General features: G+C 40.2%; 2 protein-coding genes across 5 annotated transcripts in view; one reads left to right on the forward strand and one right to left on the reverse strand.

The window, feature by feature from the left end:
* Positions 1–6,690, reverse strand: part of LOC109915214 (11-beta-hydroxysteroid dehydrogenase type 2-like) — a 117,990-nt gene extending 111,300 nt beyond the window's left edge. Inside the window, exon 1 of the mRNA XM_048606036.1 lies at positions 6,605–6,690. Coding sequence (XP_048461993.1) covers positions 6,605–6,686 — 82 coding nt within the window. The 5' untranslated portion in view covers positions 6,687–6,690. The remainder of the gene's footprint in view (positions 1–6,604) is intronic.
* The window catches only part of zdhhc1 (zinc finger DHHC-type containing 1), a 254,802-nt gene that overhangs the window by 89,381 nt on the left and 141,255 nt on the right, over positions 1–24,166 (forward strand). The gene's annotated exons all lie outside the window — the stretch shown is intronic.

Genomic DNA, 24,166 nt, shown 5'->3' on the forward strand with positions numbered 1-24,166 from the left:
ACCACATTCCTTTCGCAGCCTTCTTCCCAAACCAGCTGCTCTCAGACAACAGCGAACTCATAAGCCTTCCTCTTGGAGTTGATTAGGACTAAGAGGTTCATAGTGAGAGGCCTGGCAGAAAAGGAGAAAGTGGTGGAAAAGGAGGAGGAGAACAAGGAGAGAGGGAAATGCAGCCACCAGATGGCCATCTGTACTCAAGGAGTTCACAGAGAAACTATTCTGGCTGAAGCTGAGCAACAACCAAATTTTGAGATACATGCACTTCAATAAAAGTATTATCACTGAAATCTGTCAGAACTGCAGCCTGATAGGGCATGGACATGGCAGTAGACAGTGAAGGTTATTATGACTATGAGCTTTTATACATCTGGACTCTTCCATTGTTGGTGCCGGAGGTGTGAGCACCACTTTACAGTTTACAAAGTAAACTGGTGAATAAGAGACATCACTGAGGCTCTTTATTTAAGCAGAGACAGCTTCATCCCTTTCCCCTTTGCCAGAGAGAAGCAGGTAGACTGAACACAAGGATTTGCAATGATTGTAAGCTTTCCCAGAGTTCAGGGAACCTACATAATTCCATGCATTTGTGGGCATCACTTGTCTATTCTTCCATATCCTGGAATTGAAAAGGACTCCACTTTCCCAATATTCATCTGGTGTCTGACTATAGACATCAAGCAGCTCAATCATTTGATTTGATTTGATATATTATTGTCATATATATGTAAATACCATGAAAAGTTTTGTTTTGCGTGCAGTACAGGCAGATCATATCATACAAAGTAAATTTGGACAATAGAATAGAACAAAGAATACAATGTTCTGGCTGCAGAGAAGGTGCGCAAAGAGTGAGATCAACATTAAATTTAAATTTTGAGAGGTCCATTCAGAAGCCTAATAACAGTGGGGAAGAAGCTGTTCTTGGACCTGTTTTTGAATGCCTGGTATCCTGGTATACATGATTCCTTTATCCTAGGGCAATCACTCTGCCAGGTGACATTAAACTATCATACCAAGCCAGAGGATGGCTACTGGGCAGAAGGGGCTATCCGGTGACCACATGGCTGATGATTCTGTATGCAGCCCATACCATGTGTATACAACAAAGCGCTGCTGCTATAAGGCATGTGGTGGATCAGACCATCAGACCATCGTTATGTGGAACCATGTTTCTGCTGCCTGCATTGTTCTGAAAGACTCAGCAGGTAATAAGGTCCATGGTGGTCATCCATAGGGACAACAGCTCCTCCCAGTTATCAGGTGGGAGGGTAAAGAGCAGGAACATGAGGTATAGGGTGAAAGACTGTAACATGTGGAGCTAGAGTGATGGAGGAAGCAAATGAGACACCTCCCATCTGCCTGTGCTGTCTGCGGAGGACTGATCTGAGTGCCACACCAACAGCCACAACTCCAATTCCCCATTCACTGACAGTCCCACACCTTAACTTCCCCCTGTCACTGCCCAAGTAACAATAAAAGCAGACCAAAATAAACACTCCAAATCAAATTTGGAAATGAAATCATGCCACATTGCATACAAAGGTCAAAAGTCACCATTATACATTCTCTTAACACCTGCCTCCGAGGGTCTTTACTTGTTTGGGTGCCACCCCAGTGACTGCAGCCTTACATTTGGAAAGCCACTGGCTTCCAGTGTAGGAGATTACAGATGGTCTTATGTTTTCAGGTGCAATTTCTCTTGAGCATTATATGTGGTTTCCTCACACCTACCCCCACTGAAAATGTGAGCTGCTTTGGCTGGGGTGCAATAGGCCATTACGGGAGAGTACAGGCACAGAGTGAGAGGAGGTCCCCAGTGAAATATCCTGACCCATTCCAGAGAAGAGAGCACAAAAATCTAGGTGCCATACTAATGAAGTTCTGAGAGAATGCTGCAGTGTTGAAAGTGCTATCTCTTGGAATTGATAATAAACCAGTACTCCTAATGCCTGTTCAGGCAAAATGTAAAAAGGACCTATTGCACTGTTCTGAAGAAGAACAGTTGTATAATCCCTACTGCAAACCAGAGTCAGGGGGCAGAGAGTAGTGTAGTGGCCATCATTAAGGAGAAGGTGCTGGGGAAACTGAAAAGCCTGAAAGTGGATAAATCACTCAGACTGGATGGACTACATCTGAGGGCTCTGAAGGAGATAGCTGACAAGATTGTGCAGATGATCTTTCAGGAATTACTTGAGTCAGCAAGAGTCCTGGAGCACTGGAAAATGTAACACTCCTGTTTAAGAAGGGAGGGGCTGCAGAAGACAGGAAACTATAGGCCAGTTAGCCTGATCTCAGTTGTTGGTAAGATTTTAAAGTCCTTTATCAAGAATGAAATTGTGAAGTACTTGGAAGTGATTAGTAAAGTAGGGCAGAGTCAGCACAGCTTCATCAAGGGTCGGTCACGGCTGACAAATCTGTTAGAATTCGTTAAGGAGGTCAATGTTGAGACCTCGGCTATTCATGTTATACATTAACAACTTGGATGAAGGAAGTGAGGGCATTGTTGCTAAGTTTGCACATAACACAAAGATAGCTAGAGGGGTGGGTAGTGTTGATGAAACAGGGAAGCTGTAGAAGGACTTGGATAGGCTTGGAGAGTGAGCAAAGAAGTGGCAGATGGGATACAATGTGGGAAAGTGTGAGGCTATACACTTTGGTAGTAAGAATAGAGATGTAGACTTTTTTATAAATGGGGAAAGGCTTTGGGAAGAGCAAAGAGACTTGGGAGTCCTAGTTAAGGTTAATTCTCTTAAGGTTAACTGCAGGTTTAGTTGGCAGTTAGGAAGGCAGATGTAATGTTAGCATTCATTTCAAGAGGGCTAGAATACAAGAGCAGAGGCTGTATAAGGCTCTGGTCAGACTGCATTTGGCATGTTGTGAGTAGTTTTGGATCCCATATCTAGGGAAGGATGTGATGGCATTGGAGGAGGTCCAGAGGAGGATGGAAGGCCTGTCATATGAGGAGCAGTTGAGGACTCTGGATCTATACTCATTGGAGTTTAGAAGGATGAGGGGAGATTTGAAACTTACAGAATGATGAGAGGCCTGAATAGAGTGGACATGGAGAAGATGTTTCCACCAGTAGAAGAGACTAGGACCCGCGGACACAGCCTCAGGGTGAAGGGTCGACCTTTTAGAACTAAGATGAGGAGGAATTTCTTCAGCCATAGGGTGCTCAATCTGTGGAACTCATTATTGCAGAAAGCTATAGACACCAAGTCATTGAGTGTATTTAAGACAGAGATTGATAGATTGTTGATTAATAAGGGGATCAAGGGTTACAGGGAACAGGCAAAAGAATCAGGTTGAGAAACATATCAGCCATGATCAAATGGGCTAATTCTGCTCCTTTATCTCATGGCTTCGTGGTCTTATGGTGTTCTGGCCAATATTTATCCCTCAATGAATATATTATTTGGCCGTTATCATATTGCTCTTAGTGGGAATTTTCTTTACACAAACTGTGATCACATTTTTTACATTACAATACTGATTACACTCCAAAAACATTTACTTAGTTGGAAAGCGCTTTGGGACATCCTGAAGTTGTGAAAGGAACCATATAAAATTTCTTTTCTTTACCTTCTTGTTCTCCTGCCCTCATTTCTGTAGCAGCTGGTGCTGCAATGCTTGGCGTTATATTCAGTCCTATAGGTCTTGGCCCTATTCCTTATCCAGACCGATTCTGATTGTTTTGATTGCCTTCCTATCCACCCTATCAATGGCTATATTAGTCAGGGTGGCTGTGCTGTGTCCCTGTGCATCCAGGGGGCAGCTTTGGCCAGATTGCCTCCTGGGTTGGGCTGGCAGGATGCAGTGTGACTTGGGGGGTGGGGAGGTGGTGGGAGTAGTGGCTCCTGCAGGTAGTCTTTGATCTGGTCGCTGATGGGTTCCCTGGTGAAATCCTCGGACAATGATGTGGCACAGGGAGAGGCTGCAATTTAGAAGGATTGGAGCAGCTTCAAGTCTGAGGAAAGTGGGTGTGCCAAATGGCGCCAAACAGATCAGGTAAGGTACTGTAGTAAAAAATGTTAAAAGGAATCTCACGACATTTAATAAGATTTCTGGTTTTAATAACTTAGCAACGTTAAAGTGAAAGGGGCAACGTTAAACATAGACTCCCTGTATTGTTTGTGTTTTATGAAGTTTAAATTTGAAGAAAAAAAAAGGAATCTGTTTATGGTTTAATTGTATTATTAAGATTAAACATTTACAGGGTGAGGCAAGTATCTTGCACAGAAATAAAGGGACATTGTTGGGTGCTTGGTCAGGGAGGAGGCTGACCTTTGTAATGTTATAAGTAAATTTAGTAGTAAGTAAAAGATTGGTGTGTGGTTTTCTGATTCAGCCTTCAGCTGTCTAACTTTAACATCAGTACAGAATGAATATGAGCTGGTGGATATCCCTTTAAGTAGTGTTTGAAATTGACAGCAATGCTGAGTTCACTCCTAATCAGCTGATTGCTGTTAGGGACAAACTTTAAGACAATTCCAATCAAGAAAATGATGTACAGCCTCTTTACTGAACATTAACAGCTATTTGTAATGGTAAATGGCTACATAATGATCCTCTGGCTGGCTGGAGCTTCAATTCCTTTACTAAGATGGTCTTGCACTAAATGCAGACTAAATTGACATTGCAACTTAAAATTCCACTTGGCCATTTCATAGGCTCTTTAGCACCTCAAGTATTCAGCCACTAGAGTGAAAAGAATCCCTGAGATTCCGGTTTATATCTGTCAGCCAGGACTCACTGATTGGCCCCATGTTAACAGCCCTAATCAGTGAACTTATACTCAATGAGATCCACCTGCACAACCTCATTCCAATAACTACATTAATGCTCTGTATGTAACAGAAAAATGTTAGAACTTTTTTTCCTGGGTGAATATCAAACTTGTGTGTTTGTGCTGAAAGTGATGGGACTTGCCAACCAGCACTGCCAGTGGAAATTAGAGTGCATATTTACCAACAATTTTATAACCTAAAGTCCTTTCAGGTTTGTAAGACTAAAGCCAAACTATAGATTGTGTCTCCATTATCCCCTTCTTAATCACTCACAGTATCCTAGGTACATGCCATATGGGGGCCTGGGCACTGTTCTACATTTAATCTCATTAATATTTTTTGGTTTAATAAACTTTTTTGTTGAACGTTTACCTTTGATACTGGAACTTCACATCCTGCAGATACTTTTGTAAACCTGTTGTCACCTTCCCTGGTATAAGCTCAGCAGAAATACCTGTTCAGCACATTTGCATTTTCCTCATTTCCAAGTATTAGGAGGCCCCCTTTCATCTTCGAATTAGCCCAACTAATTTTCTGACTTTCCTATTTCTTAGAAAAGTCTGCAAATTCGGTTATATTTGCCACCGACTTTCTTCAGATTCTGTTTTAATCTTCATAATCTTCATTTCTGATCCCCTTGCACAAAGTTTACCCTCCTTATTTTCTTCCATTAATTTATCATGTGCCACTTTTCAAAAGCATAAAATTTTCCCTGCTACCATTTATCCTATTTTTTTGCATGGCTCCTTTAATCATGGTTAAATTGTATTTAAGCTTATATCCACCCCACATTTAAATATATCCCAATTCTAGTCCATCATTTATCCAATCAACATGTTTGGGTGCACCCCTTTCACCAGAATGAGCTGAAAATGAACTTATTCCAACATATTTACCTTGTTTGACACAACACTTAAATCATTGTGCTATAGTTTTGCACTTTTAATGAGGTGTGCGCTTTACCTGATGGTTGGTCTGGCAACAATTCACATAACTGCTATTGAATGCTGTTGTAATTGGCAAAAATTCAAATTCAACGCATATTCAATGTCAAATAAAAATAGAAAAATATCTGGGATGGCACTATGCAAAATGAAGTGAGGAGAGATGGATTGCAACATATAAACTCTCACAGCTACTGCAGTCCCTACAGAGTAGTACAAAAAAAAGCCCTATGTGCAATTGACTCCATTTGGAGCCAGAATTTCTGTCAAAGCTGTAATTTCCTTTTGATAATCTATTTTGTCAGATTCTGAGGTCAGTTTTGGATGTGACTGTTGGCACATTACATGTGCATAAAACTCCCATTTACTCCCATAGCCTATGTAGCGCTGGAAAATCTGAAGTGTCTTGAGCAGCAGGATTTTACTACCTGTCAGTTTTGTGGCCTTGCAAGGAGTTCATACTGCTATAACACATACGCCTTAGGTGTAAGGTTTAAAGATGATTGAGCTGACAATATAGTTCCAAAACTGTGGCAGTTTGATGCTGTTGCTTTTTGGGCGCTGCGTGAGTGCTTTAAAGCAACCTCAAACAAAAATACAAGATCAACTGAAGTATCGGTGAAAATAGCTCTGCAGGTTTCTTACTATTTCTTGTCGAATTTTGGCTTCTCTGGCTATACCACACTCTTCAGGAGGTTAAAATGTTTATTCCCCCTCTCTCCCCGTCCACCAAGAATATTCAGGAATGCAGGGATGACTAGATGTGTTTCCCATTTTTGTCAGTTTGAACAAAATAATGGAATCGTATGGTCCGAAGGCACTAAAACATTCTACCATTTCAAATTATTATTGTTGTAAAATTTTTAAAAGTACCTGCATAGTTGTATAGGATAGGCTGAAGGGCTAAACTTCTTGATGATATTCGACCTTGTAGTCGTGTGAGTCCTGTGCACATTCCTGTACGTGCCCAAGCCAGCACAATCAACATGTTTTTCTATTGTGGTTTTTCTGTGCCTTGCTGTTTCTTACACTGTAACAGAGAGAGAGTTTCATTCCAAGTTACTAGACTTCAACTTGGACCGGGATCACAAACAGTGCCAGGAACAACCTCAGCCTCCAGACTAGCCGTTGATCGAGAGGTCCCCAACGGGCAGAAGGGTGTGAGTCTCGTTGTTTATTGCTTCTCTTTTTCATTTGTTTATTTACTCAATAAATGTTCCTTTTTGTTTTGTCTTTTATTATCTCTCAACAAATGTTTGTATTTAAGCAAGTTGCTATTGTTGAGTCTTCTCCTAACTACATTTGACCGTATCTGGAAGAGCCGCTTGGACACACCCTGTGATCTAAGACATTTTTGGCGACGAGGATGGGATTGGGAAAATGTGTAAGAGAAAGGAAAAGCAATCTGATGCTCCAGAAACCTTCCGTATTCCAGGGTGGAATGCAGCAGACTCTGGATTCAGGTCTGTAGCTAATATGTTAGCACAATTAGGACCCCTGAGAGGATGGGGGACAGTTATAACTGGAAAAGAGAGAACTGGAAGCCAGGTTTCTGTGCTGTGTAAGTGCACTGAACCTTGTAGAAGTGTTAGCTCTTTGTGGCCTGGTTTGAATGTACCTTTGTTTGTTGGTTGCTAAATGTTGTCCTGTACAATTTGTGTCTTTTTGTTCCTTTTGGCTCAAGATCTGGGGATACTTTGAAGTTTTAGTTTACATTTTGGGAATGTATGGTGTTTTGAAAGTGTATTGTGTGCTTGTATCAGTGTGGGACATGTGCTAATGTAATGTCCTTTTAAAGAACCATCAGTGGTTGTGTAAAGCAAAAAAATCAGTGAAATGTCGATTCAAAAATTTGTTTTGTAAAGCTTGGAAAAAATTTACCTTTTGGAATTGGCACTGTGTTGTGTTTGGACAGGGCAAATTTTAATTCCAGAAATTACCACATTTGGAATTTCATTTTCTGGCCAGAATGAACTTCCAAATATTGTTTTAACACGCGTGAATCTTTAATTCCAGATGATAAGATTGACTCATTGTTAATATCCAAGTATTAGGGACATTGGAATGTTGAAAATCCAACTCCCTGTATGCAAGGAGTTTCAGAAAGGCAAATTTAAGAAAGTGGTGGGTTTTCCTTCCTTCAAGGAGGAGGAGAGGTGGATAATATAATTACGTGCAGGAGATTATGCCACACCCCCTTGTTGAATTCATAGTAGATTAATACTAATTAACCCATTCCGCTTGACATGGAGTGGATAGAACTTGTTTGTTTTTGTTTAGAAATTGGAGACACTGAAGGCTGAACCCATTTGCAGAATTTCAACATCACAGCACAGTGATGGATGAGTTACCTCAGCCCATCAAGCCATTCATCAATAACATATTTCAGTTTTGGGGAAATGCTATGGAAATATTAATTGTAGTAAGTGTCAGAAATCTCAAAAACCACAGAGTCTGAGTACACTTAAGCACATCATGAATAAAACTATATTAAAACTCACATGCCCTGGTATTCTAAAACATTTAAATGGAATAGTTACCTGAAAATTTAAAGGGATTCTAGGAAATGATAAAGTGCATGCACACAGTCTCGATGGGTTCAATGCATGAAAATGGTTAGTAACTTCAAGGGAGTAAACAGAATATTGAATTTGGACAAATTCACATAGAGATTTATCAAATACCTAGAATGAGTTATCAAGTAACTTTAAAAAAAAGTGAGTCACTTAGAAAAAAAACAAAGTATGTTGTGCCTGAATCAAACAGAAGTGTTTGACTTCTGTTTTAAAATATTATAAGATTAAGTTCCATGGATTACAAATCTCTACAGAGCTCTGAAATTAGATATGGTGGAAATAGTTAAGTTGCAAAATTGGATGAGACGAAATAATTAAGGGTGGAAACTGATGGCAGAAGACAAAAAAATTAGAATAATGAGTTGTAGCAGCAATTCAAGTTAAAATATTACACTAGTGAAAAGGAGGTTTAGATGAGAATACGAAACTGATAGCTTTCTCTTGGTGATGTCTGTGTCCTTGTCTTTCCTTTTAAGAAAAATAGAATTCGTATCAAGCCTCTACTCGAAACACTGGGACCATGCGTGGAGAGATACTTAAAACCTCATCGATCATTTGATAAGATCACGTGGGAGTCAAGAATGCGTGACATGATCTTGGGATACCGATGTAAGTGTGCAAAAGTGAATGTTACCTCGGAGGTAACAAACATGAGACAGCACAAAAGCATGCTGTGCAGAACAGGTTTCAGACATGTACACCTACTTGACTAAAGGATTAGTGTGGCTTGGAAGAGCACAAAAACATAGTTTAAACAATAAGACACTGACACAAAATCCATAGAGAAACTAACTTTAAAATAATGATTGGTACTAGTGAAAGGCATGTGAAGAAAATTACAATCAAAATAAAAAGTGTGACTGGCAATTATGTCAAAAAGTTACAGAAATGGAAGAATATAGACTGTGGGAGGAGTAATAGTGGACTGAGTGAAAGGGCCCATCGGATGATATACAGATACCCCATCTTGAGTGTTTGTATGTGCATGTACTTCTGTGTTTAAATCAGTCAGTGAAATTGAAATGTGTTAGGAGTGTGAGTGTATGTGAAAAAAGGCTGAGCTAAGGTGGCATAGGAGTCTGTGGTAAGCGAACGCCAGGAAAAATAAAAGACAGGAAACATGAGTTGAAGGTAAAGCCTGATGAACATTAAAGCTGTGTTGTTTGATATCGTGTATATTGTAGCTCAAAAGGGGGTACCTGTATTTGGAGGTAGTTACCACTCAATGGTACAATCATTCATAAAATTGGCAAGGAGGGAAACATATTGAAGAAGTATCCTTTGAGTCCAGTGTATGATGTTATTTTACTGTTATTGGGTGAGGTGGTCTGTGGATAGGGAACTGGAGGATTAAAAAGAAACGAATTAAGGTACGTGAATCTGGAATATAGTGAATTTTAGAGCAAATTATGTAAATAGGTTAACTGAAAAACACATGTAGACGATATACTGGTTGCCTCAGTCAGGTGGCACAACCTGTTGGTTCCATCATGACCTTGATTGTACATCAGGGGTGGGATACATATTTAAGGGTTGGCTCCCAAAGGCCACTGCAATCGTTAATTTGATGATACACCCTATTGTTCGTATTGGTGATGGTTATTTTCATTGTAGTTTTAATATTCTAGTGTAGGTTACATACTCTTATATATTCTCGTGTAGCTGTTGCTGATTTGTGTCTGTATCTGCTATCGTCACATGCGCTGTCAACTATCGTCAGAGGTGGATTGTATAGGATGGGCTGAAGGGCTAAACTTGATGATGATATTTGACAGCTGCATGACCTTGAATGAATCCTGTGAACATTCCTGTACGTGCCCAAGCTGGCACAATCAACGTTTTTTTCTGTGCCTTGCTATTTGTTACACTGTAACAGAGAGCGTTTCATTCCAAGTTGCTGGACTTCACCTTGGACTGGTATCGTGAACAGTGCCAGGAACAACCTCAGCTTCCAGATCAGTCGTTGATCAAGGGGTCCCTGATGGGCAGAAGGGTATGAGGCTTGTTGTTTTTATCCTCTCTTTTTCATTCATTTATTTACTTAATAAATGTTCCTTTCTTTTTTCATCTTATATTATTACTCAATAAATGCTTGTATCAAAGCAAATTGCTATTGTTGAGTCTTCTCTTAACTACATTGAACTGAATCCGAAAGGAACTGTTTGGATACACCCTGTGATCCAAGACAGAAGCACGATGTACCAATAAAATTTTAGCATGACCTTGCTTCTTGCCTTTTCCTGCTTCTTTCTTTTGAGAATCTGAGCCCATAGCTTAAAACCTTTCCCTTCATATAAAGTGCTTATTACTCACTGTGTTCCTTCAGGGTAGAGCATGTAGTGAGCTCTCCTGCATTACCTCTTCCCTAGGGTGAATTATTCTTTCCTTTACGACTGTATCTGCTTCATTACAGTAATTCTATCTTTTGATTTCTTTTCTTCTTTAATCGAAGTGTCTCTGAAATCTCCATATTCCATTGATTATAGGTCTTTCCAGCAACAACTGTTGTCTCAAAGGGTATTACAGCCAAGAAGTGCTTTTGAAGTGTGTTCATTGTTGTAATGTAATGTACAAAATACTTTCTAATTTGTAGTCAGTATTATTATTGAAAACATTCCCTTCCAGTCTACCATTGGCCAGATGCAGAATTAAACCCTCCATGCTCTAATCCAACAATATACCTTAACACTAAACTTACTTCACAGGACTGGCATTTCCATCTCCAATCCCAACTTTCCTCAAGATTTCACCAAATAGTTATTAACATACTTCCAACATGCATCAGTTTTCTGCTTTGAATGTTTAAACAGGAAACTGGTTTGCATGCAATCAATAAAGCTAGTGTGGAGCCCTGCAGAAATTGTGCTGGGTAAGGAGTTGAGGAGAGATGGTGGAGTGGTGCTGGAAGTGTTTTGTGAGACTGACAGACATGGATAGGATGATATTCCTAATTTATCCCAGAGAGGGGACAAATTCATCAGATAGCAAATATGCTCATTCAGGTTTAAAATAAAAAAAATTACTTTCTTTAATCTATCAAATCACCAATTTCTGAGAGTGAACATGAAATAAAATATTTACTATTGTTTTCATTGCTTTGCCTTCAATGTATATCAATTTCTGTTTATTGTTTTTGCTTTCCATGTCACTTTTTTTTGTGACTTTGGTTGCCTGAGATTCCTGTGCTATGCATCTGTCAGTGCCCAGAAAAATGTTTCATTTGCCAGGATTATTTTACAGTTGCAGAGCCATTGATGTAGCACTTGTTATTAATGTCAGTTGGTAGCAAATAGAGATGATTTTCCTGCTTGATTTTGAGTAGGGAGTTGTACCAATACCTATGCAACCTGGAGATATAGAGCCTCTGGTGTATTGGTCATTGAGGCTACAGGTAGGAACAACCAGACAATCCTAAATGATCCAGGGGTTATTTTGTGAAAAGATGAAAATAAGTGAGCGTTGTGCCAGTAAGACATCCCTGTTTCAGGGTCTGGTTTTAACACACAATTTTGTTCTTCATTGTGAATTACCTTAATTTGAATTTACCCAAAGGTGCAATTAGCATTAATTGCTGAATAACAACAATTTTGCTGTAAATGTGGGCTTCACACATCTACCTCCATGGAATTGATGTATTTGACTCTACAACTCAGTACAGCCAGTAACACTCATTTTTAAATTAAAATGGCAAAAGTCTTTTTCTGCTATTATTGGTGTTGAATGCATTAAAGCAATTTCAGACTTCTTGACGGTGCTAAAATAATTGGAGAAGGCTTGGGCTAGTACATGGTCTCAAAACCTTCAATGTCTTCTATGCTAAACTTAACATATGGTTATTTATAAAAAATGCATTTCATCATGTTAGCAAGAATATAAGTTAGCACTTCTCATTGCACAGCCACCACTGTGATCCTCATTCACACAGAATTTTTTTTCTCTGTCTAAAACACCCACCTTCCGCATCTCAGGGATGAGAAGAGCGACAAAGTCACCTTCCCACAGCCTGGTGCCCCAGGTTGTTTCAGGTTACATATTACAGAAACAAGCTAGAATCAGAGCTGAATTTTAGTTTTGATTGTGAAATTCTACTAGGTTACCATAAACTAGAGAAAACATTTGGCACTATTCGTGGTCAAAAGTTTAACAGTTTAGGCATGACTTCAGCTATGTGCTATTTTAATGTTTCTGTTAAAGAAAAATACTGAGTCGAGAAATGTTTTACAAAACATGTGTCTGTTAATAAGTGTCAGCTTTGGCTCAGTGATCGAGTCTCACAAGTTGGAGTTTTAAATTCCACACCAAAGACTTGAACAAGCATTGCAGTGTGGCAGTAAAGGAGTGCTGCAGTACAGAAATGGCATTTTGCAAATGATATGTTACAGGTCAATTGCACCTTTTCAATTAGAAATGAAAGATCATATTGAAGTCTCATCTTTGCCTCATTGATGGGATGCAGCATCTCCTCTGTGGTGCGCTAGAATTTAAGTATGAATATTGATGCAGATTTTGTGGATTTTGTCAAACAAACATTGTTAGCTTTTCATTGCACTTGCATGCAGCTTTTGGCTATTGTGACTTCTAGAAATCAGTGATCCACTTCATAATCTTTAGCATCTTGAACCAATTATGAAACCCATGTAGAATTGTAATACTAATGGAGGGGGTCCTTCATGCTGTTTAATGCAATTTAAGGAAGATTATTGGCTGAAACACAGACCTTTAAATTGGCACAGCTAATGTTATGATCTGCCTGCTTTGCTTACTTCTAGTGAACATTAGCTATGTGTGCGCTAACACTTTGATGCTAGCATTTGGTGGAATTCTCAGCAGATGTCTGCAAGTAGGTGACAAGTGGCACTTTTGTTTCTGAATTGTACCCATAGTGCCCAAAGAATATGCAATTCTGAATTAAAGTTTGCACCTCTTATTGCTAAAGCACTGTAATAACAGAATATAAAATGATTAACCTTGTTGAGGTACTCTGGGACCATATCTAGTTCACATTTTTAAAACATGAAGATAATATCAATTTTTATATTTAAGTTTAGAACTTAAAACCATTGAAGCCAATTTTATCAACCTACTAAGATATGATTTTAGTAGCGGCTATTTGAACATAAATAAGTCAGAATTTATCCTTGCTCAGATAATTCACATGAACTAAAATCAACTAGCTCCATGAATGATAACCTTGTTCAGATGATCTGCTCTCAGAAGAGGAAATCTTTATATTACTTTAGCATGCCAAGTAAAATAAACTGCACCATGTCCTTATTTCCCTGCATATGAATTGAACTTGTTGCAGAATGACCTGGAAACCAGTCAAGGAACTGGATGCCAATAATAAAAAAGTGAGTACCATTGATCCCATCTTGATGCTTGCAGTCCAGAGATTAAAGGGAACTCCCTCAACAAACTTCAGTCTGCAGAGATTAATTGAGGCAGAACTGGATCATTTAATTTCCTTTGGTGATCCACTTCCAGATGATAGAGTTTTCACGCTGATTAAAAAATCTTTAGATAAGCAAAAGAATACTCTTTAGTTTTTGTTTGATCAATTATGCAGACTATTTACATCATCATATTTTAAATCTTTTGCAGGTAAGGAGGACAATGAGCTCATTGACCTGGAATTTTCTGTAATAATGAACTCTGTATTGCCTTGTCCTCTCAGGAGATTGGGGTAATGAGGACAAAGTGCAGTTTTCTAAGAACATTTGGCCTGGAAGTAAAACATAATGTACTTTCCTGATCACACCAGAAGCATATGCACTCTTGTCTATCTGATACCACTTTTACTTAGATGATGTCATCATGGATATAACTCTGAAAATTGGTCTTAAAATCATTGCCATTCTAATTACAGGATCATGTGAAGGTCATGGGACCGATGCAATTCATTATTACAGATGTCATAACATGAAAGGATGGCATAAAAATGAACAGCATCAATTAACTTTCATGTTAAGTTATTAGGCTCCAAACATCCATGGATCCCAATTCTAGTTATAATTTCCATACTGCCACTGCTGGAACTTGGGAGGTCAGTGGAAGTCAGCTAATGAGTTGAGTGGTAGGCACAAGAGGGCTGGGAGGACAAAGTATTTAAACTACAGCAGGAGCTTTTATTAAGGAGGTGATAAATGGGCAATAGGAAGGTTTAAACTGTTTCTCTCCAAAATGTCATGATGTCACATGATCAGTCTCTTAAAGTGACAGTCCAGCATACTTACCAAATACACAACTCCTGGGTCCGCTGTCAGCCACACCCACTGGAAATTCACTTCTGCCTGAATTCTGCTGCCAAGAATTCTGGTGTCTGAGCGGAGGTGCCCAAGTCAGCCCTGACAGTTCTATTCAGTGCCAAAATAATGGGAAACCATCCAAAATACTGTTGTAACATCAGGGGTCCAGTACAGATCCTTTTTTTGAGGTGGACAGATGGAAGTCCAACAAGTCTCATATTCTTGAGCATGTCCACCTCCAGTCTTAAGTCACTTCCAAACTGGGCCAAGGAGGTGAGTCCCTGCTAAAAATTATTCCCTCATAAGGAGCAGGCAGCAATACTCCTTCTTACAAAGTCAACCTGAATCACAGAGAATGGGTGGGGACACCACATCTGAATCTATGCCTGCTTAATGTTCCATTCAACTCTCACCAAAATTATGGATTTGAATCTTGATATGCCTCATTCGTTGCTAAATGGTGCTAAATTGCTCAATTTCTAAACCTCACTTATCTGGAACCATTACCATGTAAATACAGCCACTTGTCGATCCAGAATCTTACCATTAGTTTGGTACAAAAATATCTTCATGCTGCTGTTTGAAAAGGGTAGCTCACATGGTGGCTATTACCATCCCTGAGTCTTGATATTGGTTACAAAACCATTGGGAACAAATATTGCAGTGTTCTGATTCCTGGGTACTCTGAACACTCTTGGGAAACAAGCATGGGCAAAACATTGTTGGTGTCTCTGAATTATTTTATGGCATTCTCAATTTAGATAGAGTGTCTACATAGTTCAGTAAATAGAACTTATGACTGAAACTACAGAAGGATTATTTCTCCAGGAAAATATAGAGAATGGGGCATAGTTACATAATGTAACTATGGTGTATAAAATCAGTTCTAGTCACTATAAACATCATCTCCAACATGCCTGTGACTGTATGCAGCTTTAATTAAAGCTCTTACCTGAGTGTCAATTGAAATGCCAATAAACCAAATAATTATATTGCTTTTCTAAAAACTATCAATTTGTCAGCAATTAATTTGCTTGTTTTAGCACCTGTCTCTTATTGTAGTTTGGGGGTCTTGTGGTGCTGTGGTAATGCTCCTACCTTTTGGCCAAAAGGACCACGTTCACATCACACCTGCTCCAGACATGTGTTTTAGCACTGACGAAGCTACACTAAATCTATACTAGTCCTATTTCCCCGCATGAGGCCCATTGACCTGAATATTATGACATTTCAAGTGCTCATTCATGTACTTTATAAAGGTTGTGAGGTTTCCCACCTCAATTACCCTCTCAGGCAGTGCTGTCCAGACCATCGTCTTGGTGAAAAAAATATTTTCCTCAAATTCCCTTTAAACCGCTTGCCTTTCATTTTAAAATCACACCCCCTTGTTCTTGACTCTTTGACCATGCTACTTTCTATCCACCCTGACCGTGCCCCACATATTATATACCTCTATCAGGTCCCTCCTCAACCTTCTCTGCTCTAAAGAAAACAACCTGAGCTTATCCAGTTCCTCTTCATAGCCATTCCAGGCAACATCCTGGTGAATCTCCTCTGCACCCCCACCAGTGCAATCACATTCTTCTTATAGTGTGGTCACCAGAACCGTACACAGCACCCTAGCTGTGGACAAACCAAAGTTCTGGGACAGCTTTGAACAAAGATTTCCCCTTTGTGCCTGGAAATCTGTCCCTTTCTGGCTGGAAAGAAATGGGTGATTAAAAACATAGGCGGAGAGGCTGGATAATACATGCAGCCCACTGGCATGTGTTTCACCAAACCTCCACCCAGCCAATGATACAGAGGATGGCTGTGGCCATAGTCAGTTATTCAACAGCTCCATTTACTCCAATATGATGCTGCCTGTGCCCTATGTAGTTGCATGGGTAGGTGGCAGGGCTTAAAATGTCTATTTTTTTTAAAACATTGAATAAAACAGGAAGGAAGGAGGTACCAGTTTCAGAAGGGGTGACATTTCTCCCCCCGCATATGAAAGGACCCCTTCCATCCTACCACACAACATAGTTTAAAACCCAATCCCGTACAGTGCCAAAACCCTGGTGTCCAAAACATCCTGATTTACCTTATTCCAGAATCCATTAGGTATCCAATCAGATTGACCCACGTGCCCCAGTGAAGGGTGGAAGATTGACTCTACAGCAATTGTTCAAACCCCCTCTTGCAGTGCAATGCATCCAGGCCAAGGGGCAGTCTTGTTGTTGGCCTGTTGGCTGGGGTGGGAACTTGGTATGGGCATTCATACAGCCCACCCCATCATTTTCCACCCAGGTAGTTGGGCAGGTCTGCACACAGAAAGTGACTGGGGTAAGCTTTGGCTTAGATTTACCATGCAGGAGAGAGAATAAGAGTCCTTGGGCCCTAAGTGTCAGGGGCAATTTTGAAGACACATCAAAATGGTGTCAGAATATGTTTTGATATTCAGAATATCATCTGATGCAGGAATCACTGCCCAAGCCAACATTTGGTGTCCAAGCCTGATTGCCCTTTATAAGTTTCTGGTGAACTGCCTTCTCAAACCCCTGGTCCATATGGTATAGGTACATCAAATGTGCTGTTAGGAAGGGAGTTCCATGATTTTGACTCAGTGACAGTGAAGGAACAGTGATACAGTTCCAAGTCAGGATGGTGAATGGCTTGGAGAGGAACTTGCAGGTGGTGGTGTTCCCGTGTACCTGCTGCCCTTGTCTTTCTAGATGGAAGTGATCGTGCCTCTCAGGAAGAAACATGAACTAAAGAAGATAGCATCAAGTGAATGCAGGCATCGTAAGGTACAACCGACTAAACAAGGAACCTCAAAATGGAAACAATGTGACACTTCACTGAAGTTTGAGAATCTGTACGGTTGTGGTCGATGTTAAAAGGGTTGAATATTATTTCTGGTATTTGTAAAACAACTATTTCATATAGTTCATATATAGCACAAAGTACTTTTATTTTTCCTTTGCGTGTAACAAGCTTTGATGTTCTTTTGTTAAAGTACACTGGCAGCTGCTTGTGATAATGCTCAGTGACTGATCATCCCAGTCAACAAATTGCAGAAGTAAAATTTATGGTACATCAAACCCAATTTCAATCTTGGATCTGATTTATCCAGGATTATTATCAGGTGGGATCATAACAGTGTTGATGCTGCTTGGCCTGCTGTGCTCATCCAGCCCTGCACCTTGTTGTCTCGGATTCTCCAGCATCTGCAGTTCCTATTATCTCTGATTCAATACAAATCTTCTTTTGGGGCTTTATGAATTTGAGTCTACAACAAGGCCAAGAAATAGGTCTGGGGGGGGGCATGACAACACATGAGTTAGAAGCTGGAGTAGGCCATTTGGTGGCTCCTTGAACCTGCTACCCCACTCAACAAGATCCTGGCTGCTCGGATTACTTCACTTGGGCGAGGGGCATATTTGCATGCAGTAAAATCTCGCTATGACATCAACTTGCTTCATCCATATGCAGTTTCCCATTCTTTTGTAAAGATGATAGTCGTGCATCTTCAACCACTACATGTAACTGTTTGATGCAACAGATTGGGCAGTAATGAGTCAACAATATTAAGGTTTCCTTCCTCGGAAAGCTACCATGACCCACTGGATTTTTATGACAATCATGAGATGTGAGACCAGTGGGAGAGGCAGGAGTGCTGCTGAATTGAAGGGAGTGAAGTAGAGAGAGAAAGAGAGAGAAAGAGAGAGAGAGAGGCCATCACTGTGAGACCATTGGGCAGTGACAAGAGTGTGCTTGAGACAAACGGAATGCTGAAGAGAGTGAGAAAGTCACAGAGACCAGTGGGAGATCTCCAAAAGAAATCAAGGTGTAACATCACTGGAAAATAAGTGATTGGTTAGTGACTCTTTTTTATCTTTCAAACTTCAGTTATATGTTAATAACTATAAAACTTTATTAGTAGCAGTTAGGTTTATTAACAGCAGCAAGACTTAGCAGTGGTAGGGTACATTAATTACAGTTTAAGGAAAATGTAATAATTGGCTCATAATAAAGATGGTGAAGTATTCTGAAAATGTGGTCAAAGCAGAGATTTGAATACATTTAAAGCCAGCGTAAACAGATTCTTGATAAGCAAGGAGGTGAAAGTTCATCACGGACAGGTGGGAATGTGGAGCAGTCAGATCAGTCATGATATTTATTGAATGCTGGAACAGGCTTGAGGGGCTGAATGGCCGACCTCTGCTTCTAATTTGTATGTTCATATGTATTCACATTCATAAATGTTGCAGCTGATGGATGCTAGTGTGACCCTAGACAACCACATCTGCAGTAAGTGACTCTGAATAGAAGTTCCAGTTGCAGACACTGAGCTGAAGGCAGAGGTACAGACACTGTAATACATCAGGGAAGGGAAAAGGTACGTGGATTCTTTGTTTGAGACATATTTACACCCCTTAGAATGGGCTAATTTGATTTGGCCTATAGTCAAGGACAGAAAGTTATGACTATGAGTGAGGTAGATATGGAGGCAAGAAGGTAGAGATTGAGGAGCCTCCACCTTTGCAATTATCCAGCAGGTTTGGTTTCTTACAGAATGGGGTCTGCAGGATGGATGATCCAACTTCCCATTGAGCTGTGGCAGAGGGAGCAAGTCAAGTGGGAGGAAGAAACAGAATGTAGTGAGACTAGGAGATAGTGTAGCCAAGGGGATAGATACAGTTCTTTGCTGCTGGAAGTGACACTCCAAAAGGCATTTTTAGCAACCTGGTGCCTGGGGCTGCCGAGTAAGTTGTTCTGGGAGAGGAAAGATCCAGTTGTTGGTGTTGATGTGGTACCAGTGACATAGATAAGACTAGGAAAGAAGTCCTGCATAGGGAATATGAGCAACTAAGGACTAAATTAAAAAGCTGAACCTCAAAGGTAATAATATCTGGTTTATTACCTAAGCTAGAAGCAAATTGTGTTCTTTTTCTTTACTGATTATTCATTTATTGGATGTGGCCAATGCTGGCTGGATGTACACTTATTGCCTGTCCCTAGCTGCCTTTGAGAGGTGGTGGTGAGCTGCCTTATTGAATCACTGAAGTTGATCTGCTGTAGGGAGACCCACATGCTGTTAGAGAAAGTATAGGGTAAATAAGATGAGAAAGGTCACAAGCAGTTTCCATCTGGATTGGTGACTAAACATACAGAGTGTAACTGTGGAGTTGGGGCCCAATCTCTCTCTTAACAATCTTATTTCACTTCACGTCCAGTGATGATCAGGCACAAGTTCTGGATCTCGGTTACACTTCTAGCATTGGCATTAATACTACAATTTAAATTAAATGCATCCTTAGAACCATTAGAAACTGTATCATAGTAAATAGCCACTGGCCTATTCAGGGTGTCACCAAGTAAAACTGATACAAAAATGGTGATTCATTTATTTCTGTCTTTGGTTATAGAGTCAGACAGCACGGAAACAGACCCTTTGGTCCAACCAGTCTATGCTGAATGAAATCCCAAACTAATCCCACTTGCCTGCTCCTGGCCCATATCTCTCCAAACCTTTCCTAATAATGTACTTATCTAAGTGTCTTTTAAACATCGTAACTGTGCTCACATTGACCACTTCCTCAGGAAGTTCATTCCACATACGGGTTTGCCAGAAATGGTTACCATTTTGACACATTTGAAAATGTGGCCTGGCAATAATTAAGCTCAATTGTGCACAAAGCACTAACGTTGGCATTTCCATTTAGTCAGTGTACGGGAAACTATGACTTTAATTGAAGTGAGCGATGTGGAGGTTAATCATGACCTTCTGCTACTTTGCATTGTTCCCTCAAAAGAAATTGTGCTTGATTGAGTAAACAGTAGATCATTGTTAATCAGACACCTGAAATCCAAGTTGATGTTGTAGCCTGTAAGGGATTACATTCTTAAAGATTTACAACCGTCAAAGGACACTCCATCAAAAGAAAGAAGAAGAGAAAGAAGGTGTTCTCATCATGATCTCGAGTTGTTCCAAGTATTTGTTTCGTTGTAATGTTGCAATTGTCTACAGTGAATTGAGTGCAGGAAAGTCCCAGACTCAAGCGATAAAATCTGGATAATTTTTTTTAATAATGTTTGCTGAATAAACACATTAAAAGTTAAATACAGTTGGATAAATATTTGAACTTTGCTGCTCCCTGTACAGACAATGGAAGGGTATGCAACAAATTTAGCAGTGTGGCCCATTTGCAGCTCTCTCAATTTGTCACCTATTAACTTTAGTAGTTGGGACGTTGCGGTGGCCACTGCTCAGATGCATACCAGAGTTTTTGAAAGATCTTCTTCATAGAATCCCTACAGTGTGGAAGCAGGCCATTCGAGTTTCAAAAACCAACCCTCCAAAGAGCATCGCACTCAGACCCATCCCCCTATCTTATAACCCATGGCTAATCCACCTAGCCTGCACAGCTTTGGATAGTAGGAGGAAACCAGAGCACCCAGAGGAAACCCACAAACCCAGACAAACATGGGGAGAATGTGAAACCTTCACACAGACAGTTGCCCAAGGCTGGAATCAAACCCAGGTCTTTGGCATTGTGAGGCAACAGTGCTGACCACTGAGCCACCGTGCTTTGTACTTTGTACTAATGGCAAAAAAGTCCTCTCAGGATGCTGGATTCTATCTGCAGGAACTGCCCTTATCAACAACAAACTGAGTGATAACCTCTATTAGATAGTGGAGAGACAGCTTAATAGTTACAGTTTTGTCCTTTGCAGCTAACTTAACCAGAAGCCACCTCACTAGAACAAACCAGTGCGGTCACTTGTCTAAATTATATATTTTCAGCTTCTGTAGTATTTTGCTATTGTCCTAAGTTATTTCCCAGATTATATCTGGTGAATAAATTAGAGCATTTTTTTTTAATCTTGCATCAAATAGGAACAACTATCTCTGAGATAGATTTTAAATAGCTCTGGTTGATGTCAAATAGTCAGGTTTAGTTGGATTAACATTTGCCTTTCTGTCAGGGAAGTGTAACTGCTCAGCTACATCGGGTTCAAAGGGAAGCAATCAGCCTATTGTTAGTATCAGTGCCTGCACTTGGGTTGTTTGTATCAAAAATAAGTCAATGTATAGACAATGGGTTTTTGAAATGCAAAAGTGAATAAATCCAAATAAGAGAAACGGGCAAATGTATTAGTTTGCAAATAATGTCATGACAAATCCTAGACAGTGGAGATGATTAGGCAACTCACCCATTAATTACTGCTATAAATTACAGGGATTGATTTTACAGACAAACATTTGAATTATGTAACTATCCTCTGCTCATCTCGCAGAATAAATACTTCTGCTGCATTCAAGAGACTCATTTTGCTGTAGATTCAGAGACTTCTAAGGTCCCCTTCAACTCCTCACTGGCTGCTACTGAGGTGTTACTATTTACTCTAAAGACTGACACCTGTTTATGAGTTAAAAATAGTTAATATCTCAACTGACAGTTCAGTGAAAAGCGCTTGTTTTATCAAACAAGTGACTTTAACATCAGGTTTTTTAATTCACTCGTGGGCCAGCATTTATTGCGAATTCCTATTTGCCCTTGAGAAAGTGGTGGTGAGCTGCTGCGTTCAACCATGGCAGTCCATGTTCTGTAGACAGTCCTTCAACGCTGTTGGGGAGGGAATTCCAGGATTTTGACCCAGCAACAGTGAAAGAACAGTGATTCATTTCCAAGTAAAGACAAACATAAGACTGCAGAGCATGAGTGAGATCATGAATTGTACTGGGATATTATGCGGTATGTGCGATAGACCACAATGCATTCTTTAGGCAGTATTGAGCTCAGGTCTGGTCATAAATTGAGGACTGCTTTGTAAAGGCAATTGGAAGAAATAACTGGCAGTTTTAGAATAATATTTTTCAAGCATATGAATTGACCAATGAAACAATTCCTCAGGGTGCTTAACATTTCATCAACGCAACAAAATACTAGCAGAGCATAAAATGGAAAACAGGAATGTTTGGGAGACAGCATGTTAAATTTAAATAACATGTAAATCTCATTCTCCTGCTACTTGCATCTTGCCTTCCCCTTCTACTTTTCTTTCTAGCTTTGTACTTGCTCAAAAGCCTCTAAAATCTTTGATGAGAGATCATCAACCTGAAAGATTGCCAGGTACTTTGGGCCAGATACAGGGGTGGGAATAGAAGCAGCCACCGGCTGAATTTCACAAATCCTAGCTATTTTCCTGAAGGGAAATGTTACCCCATTTTGCCAAGCCCAATCCTCTTTAGACAGGTAACAGTAGTTTTGCAAATGCAAACCCAATACCTGCTTGGAAAGGGTCTACGCTCACATCTTTCTCTTATATTGCTGCAATTGCTTTCCCCTTGAATGGCTTGCCATTGCCCTTTTGGAAGTTATGACTGGATATGATTCCATCACATTCTCAGGCAAAGATAGTAGGAACTGCAGATGCTGGAGAATCGTGCCTTTTTTCTGAAGAAGGATCTCGGCCCGAAACGTCAGCCTTCCTGCTCCTCTGATGCTGCTTGGCCTGCTGTGTTCATCCAGCTCTACACCTTGTTGTCTCACATTCTCAGGCAGTGCATTTTTGATCCTAACAACTCACTGCATTAAAAAAGGTTCCTTATGCAATCATCCTCAGCTTCTCCAATTTATCCATGTAACTGCAGTCTTTCATCCATCGAACCATTCCTGTAAATCTTTTCTGCACCCTTTCCAAACCCCACAGTTACTTCTTAAGGTGGGGATGCAACACTGGACAGAAAATGCCAGTTGTTGCAGCAGAATACCAGTATTTTGTAAATGCCCAACATAACTTCACTCTTACGCTCAATGCTTCCGTTTATAACAACCCAGGACGAGGTTGGCTGCATGTCAAATAGCAGCAACTGACATAACTGCTTCTCAGGTGGCTCCATGCCCACAAAGGCAGTTCTGTTTGGACCTTCCAGGTGGCTCCATGTAGGAGGTATGGCCAGCCCATATCTGCCTGCAAAAAAGATCCTGTGGAGAGAGAAGTGTTCAATTTAATTCTTAATTTTCTCATTTTTATTTCTGGAACCCAGCTTACCTCATCTTTGAATGTCTATTCTTTTGCAGTGGTAGTATCTCCACCTCTGGGATCAAATCCTACTTACACCAGAGGTATCATAACATGTCCAATCATGTTGATTAAAAATATCCATTGGTCACCTTTGAGGAAGACAGATTTCAATTCTTTGCATTACAGCCCGATTACTGCACACAAGGTCATTCCATTTAAAAAATTGAGCATTTAATTTTAGCTCTTGCATATTCTCTGCAAGAACAATTAATTCTGGCAGTAAACTGAGCAGGAAAAATGAGATCACTTGGGAAATCAGTGAAGAGCTGGCAAATTTTCCAACAAGTCGGTTCTTGGCCACACACATCTATTTTGCGCTGGAGGCACAGATGGAAGATTCCTGCAGTAATACAGTGAGAAACATTAGTGGGGATCTCATAGAAACCTATAACATGCTAATGGGCCTAGACAGGATAAATGCAGGATGGATGTTCCCGATAGCTGTCCGGAACCAGGGGTCATAGTCTAAGGATGTAGGGAAAGCTGTTTAGGACTGAGATGAGGAGAAATGTCTTCATTCAGAGACTGGTGAGCCTGTG

Source organism: Rhincodon typus, chromosome 15 (genome assembly GCF_021869965.1).
Source record: "Rhincodon typus isolate 14 chromosome 15, sRhiTyp1.1, whole genome shotgun sequence".
Lineage (NCBI taxonomy): Eukaryota > Metazoa > Chordata > Chondrichthyes > Orectolobiformes > Rhincodontidae > Rhincodon > Rhincodon typus.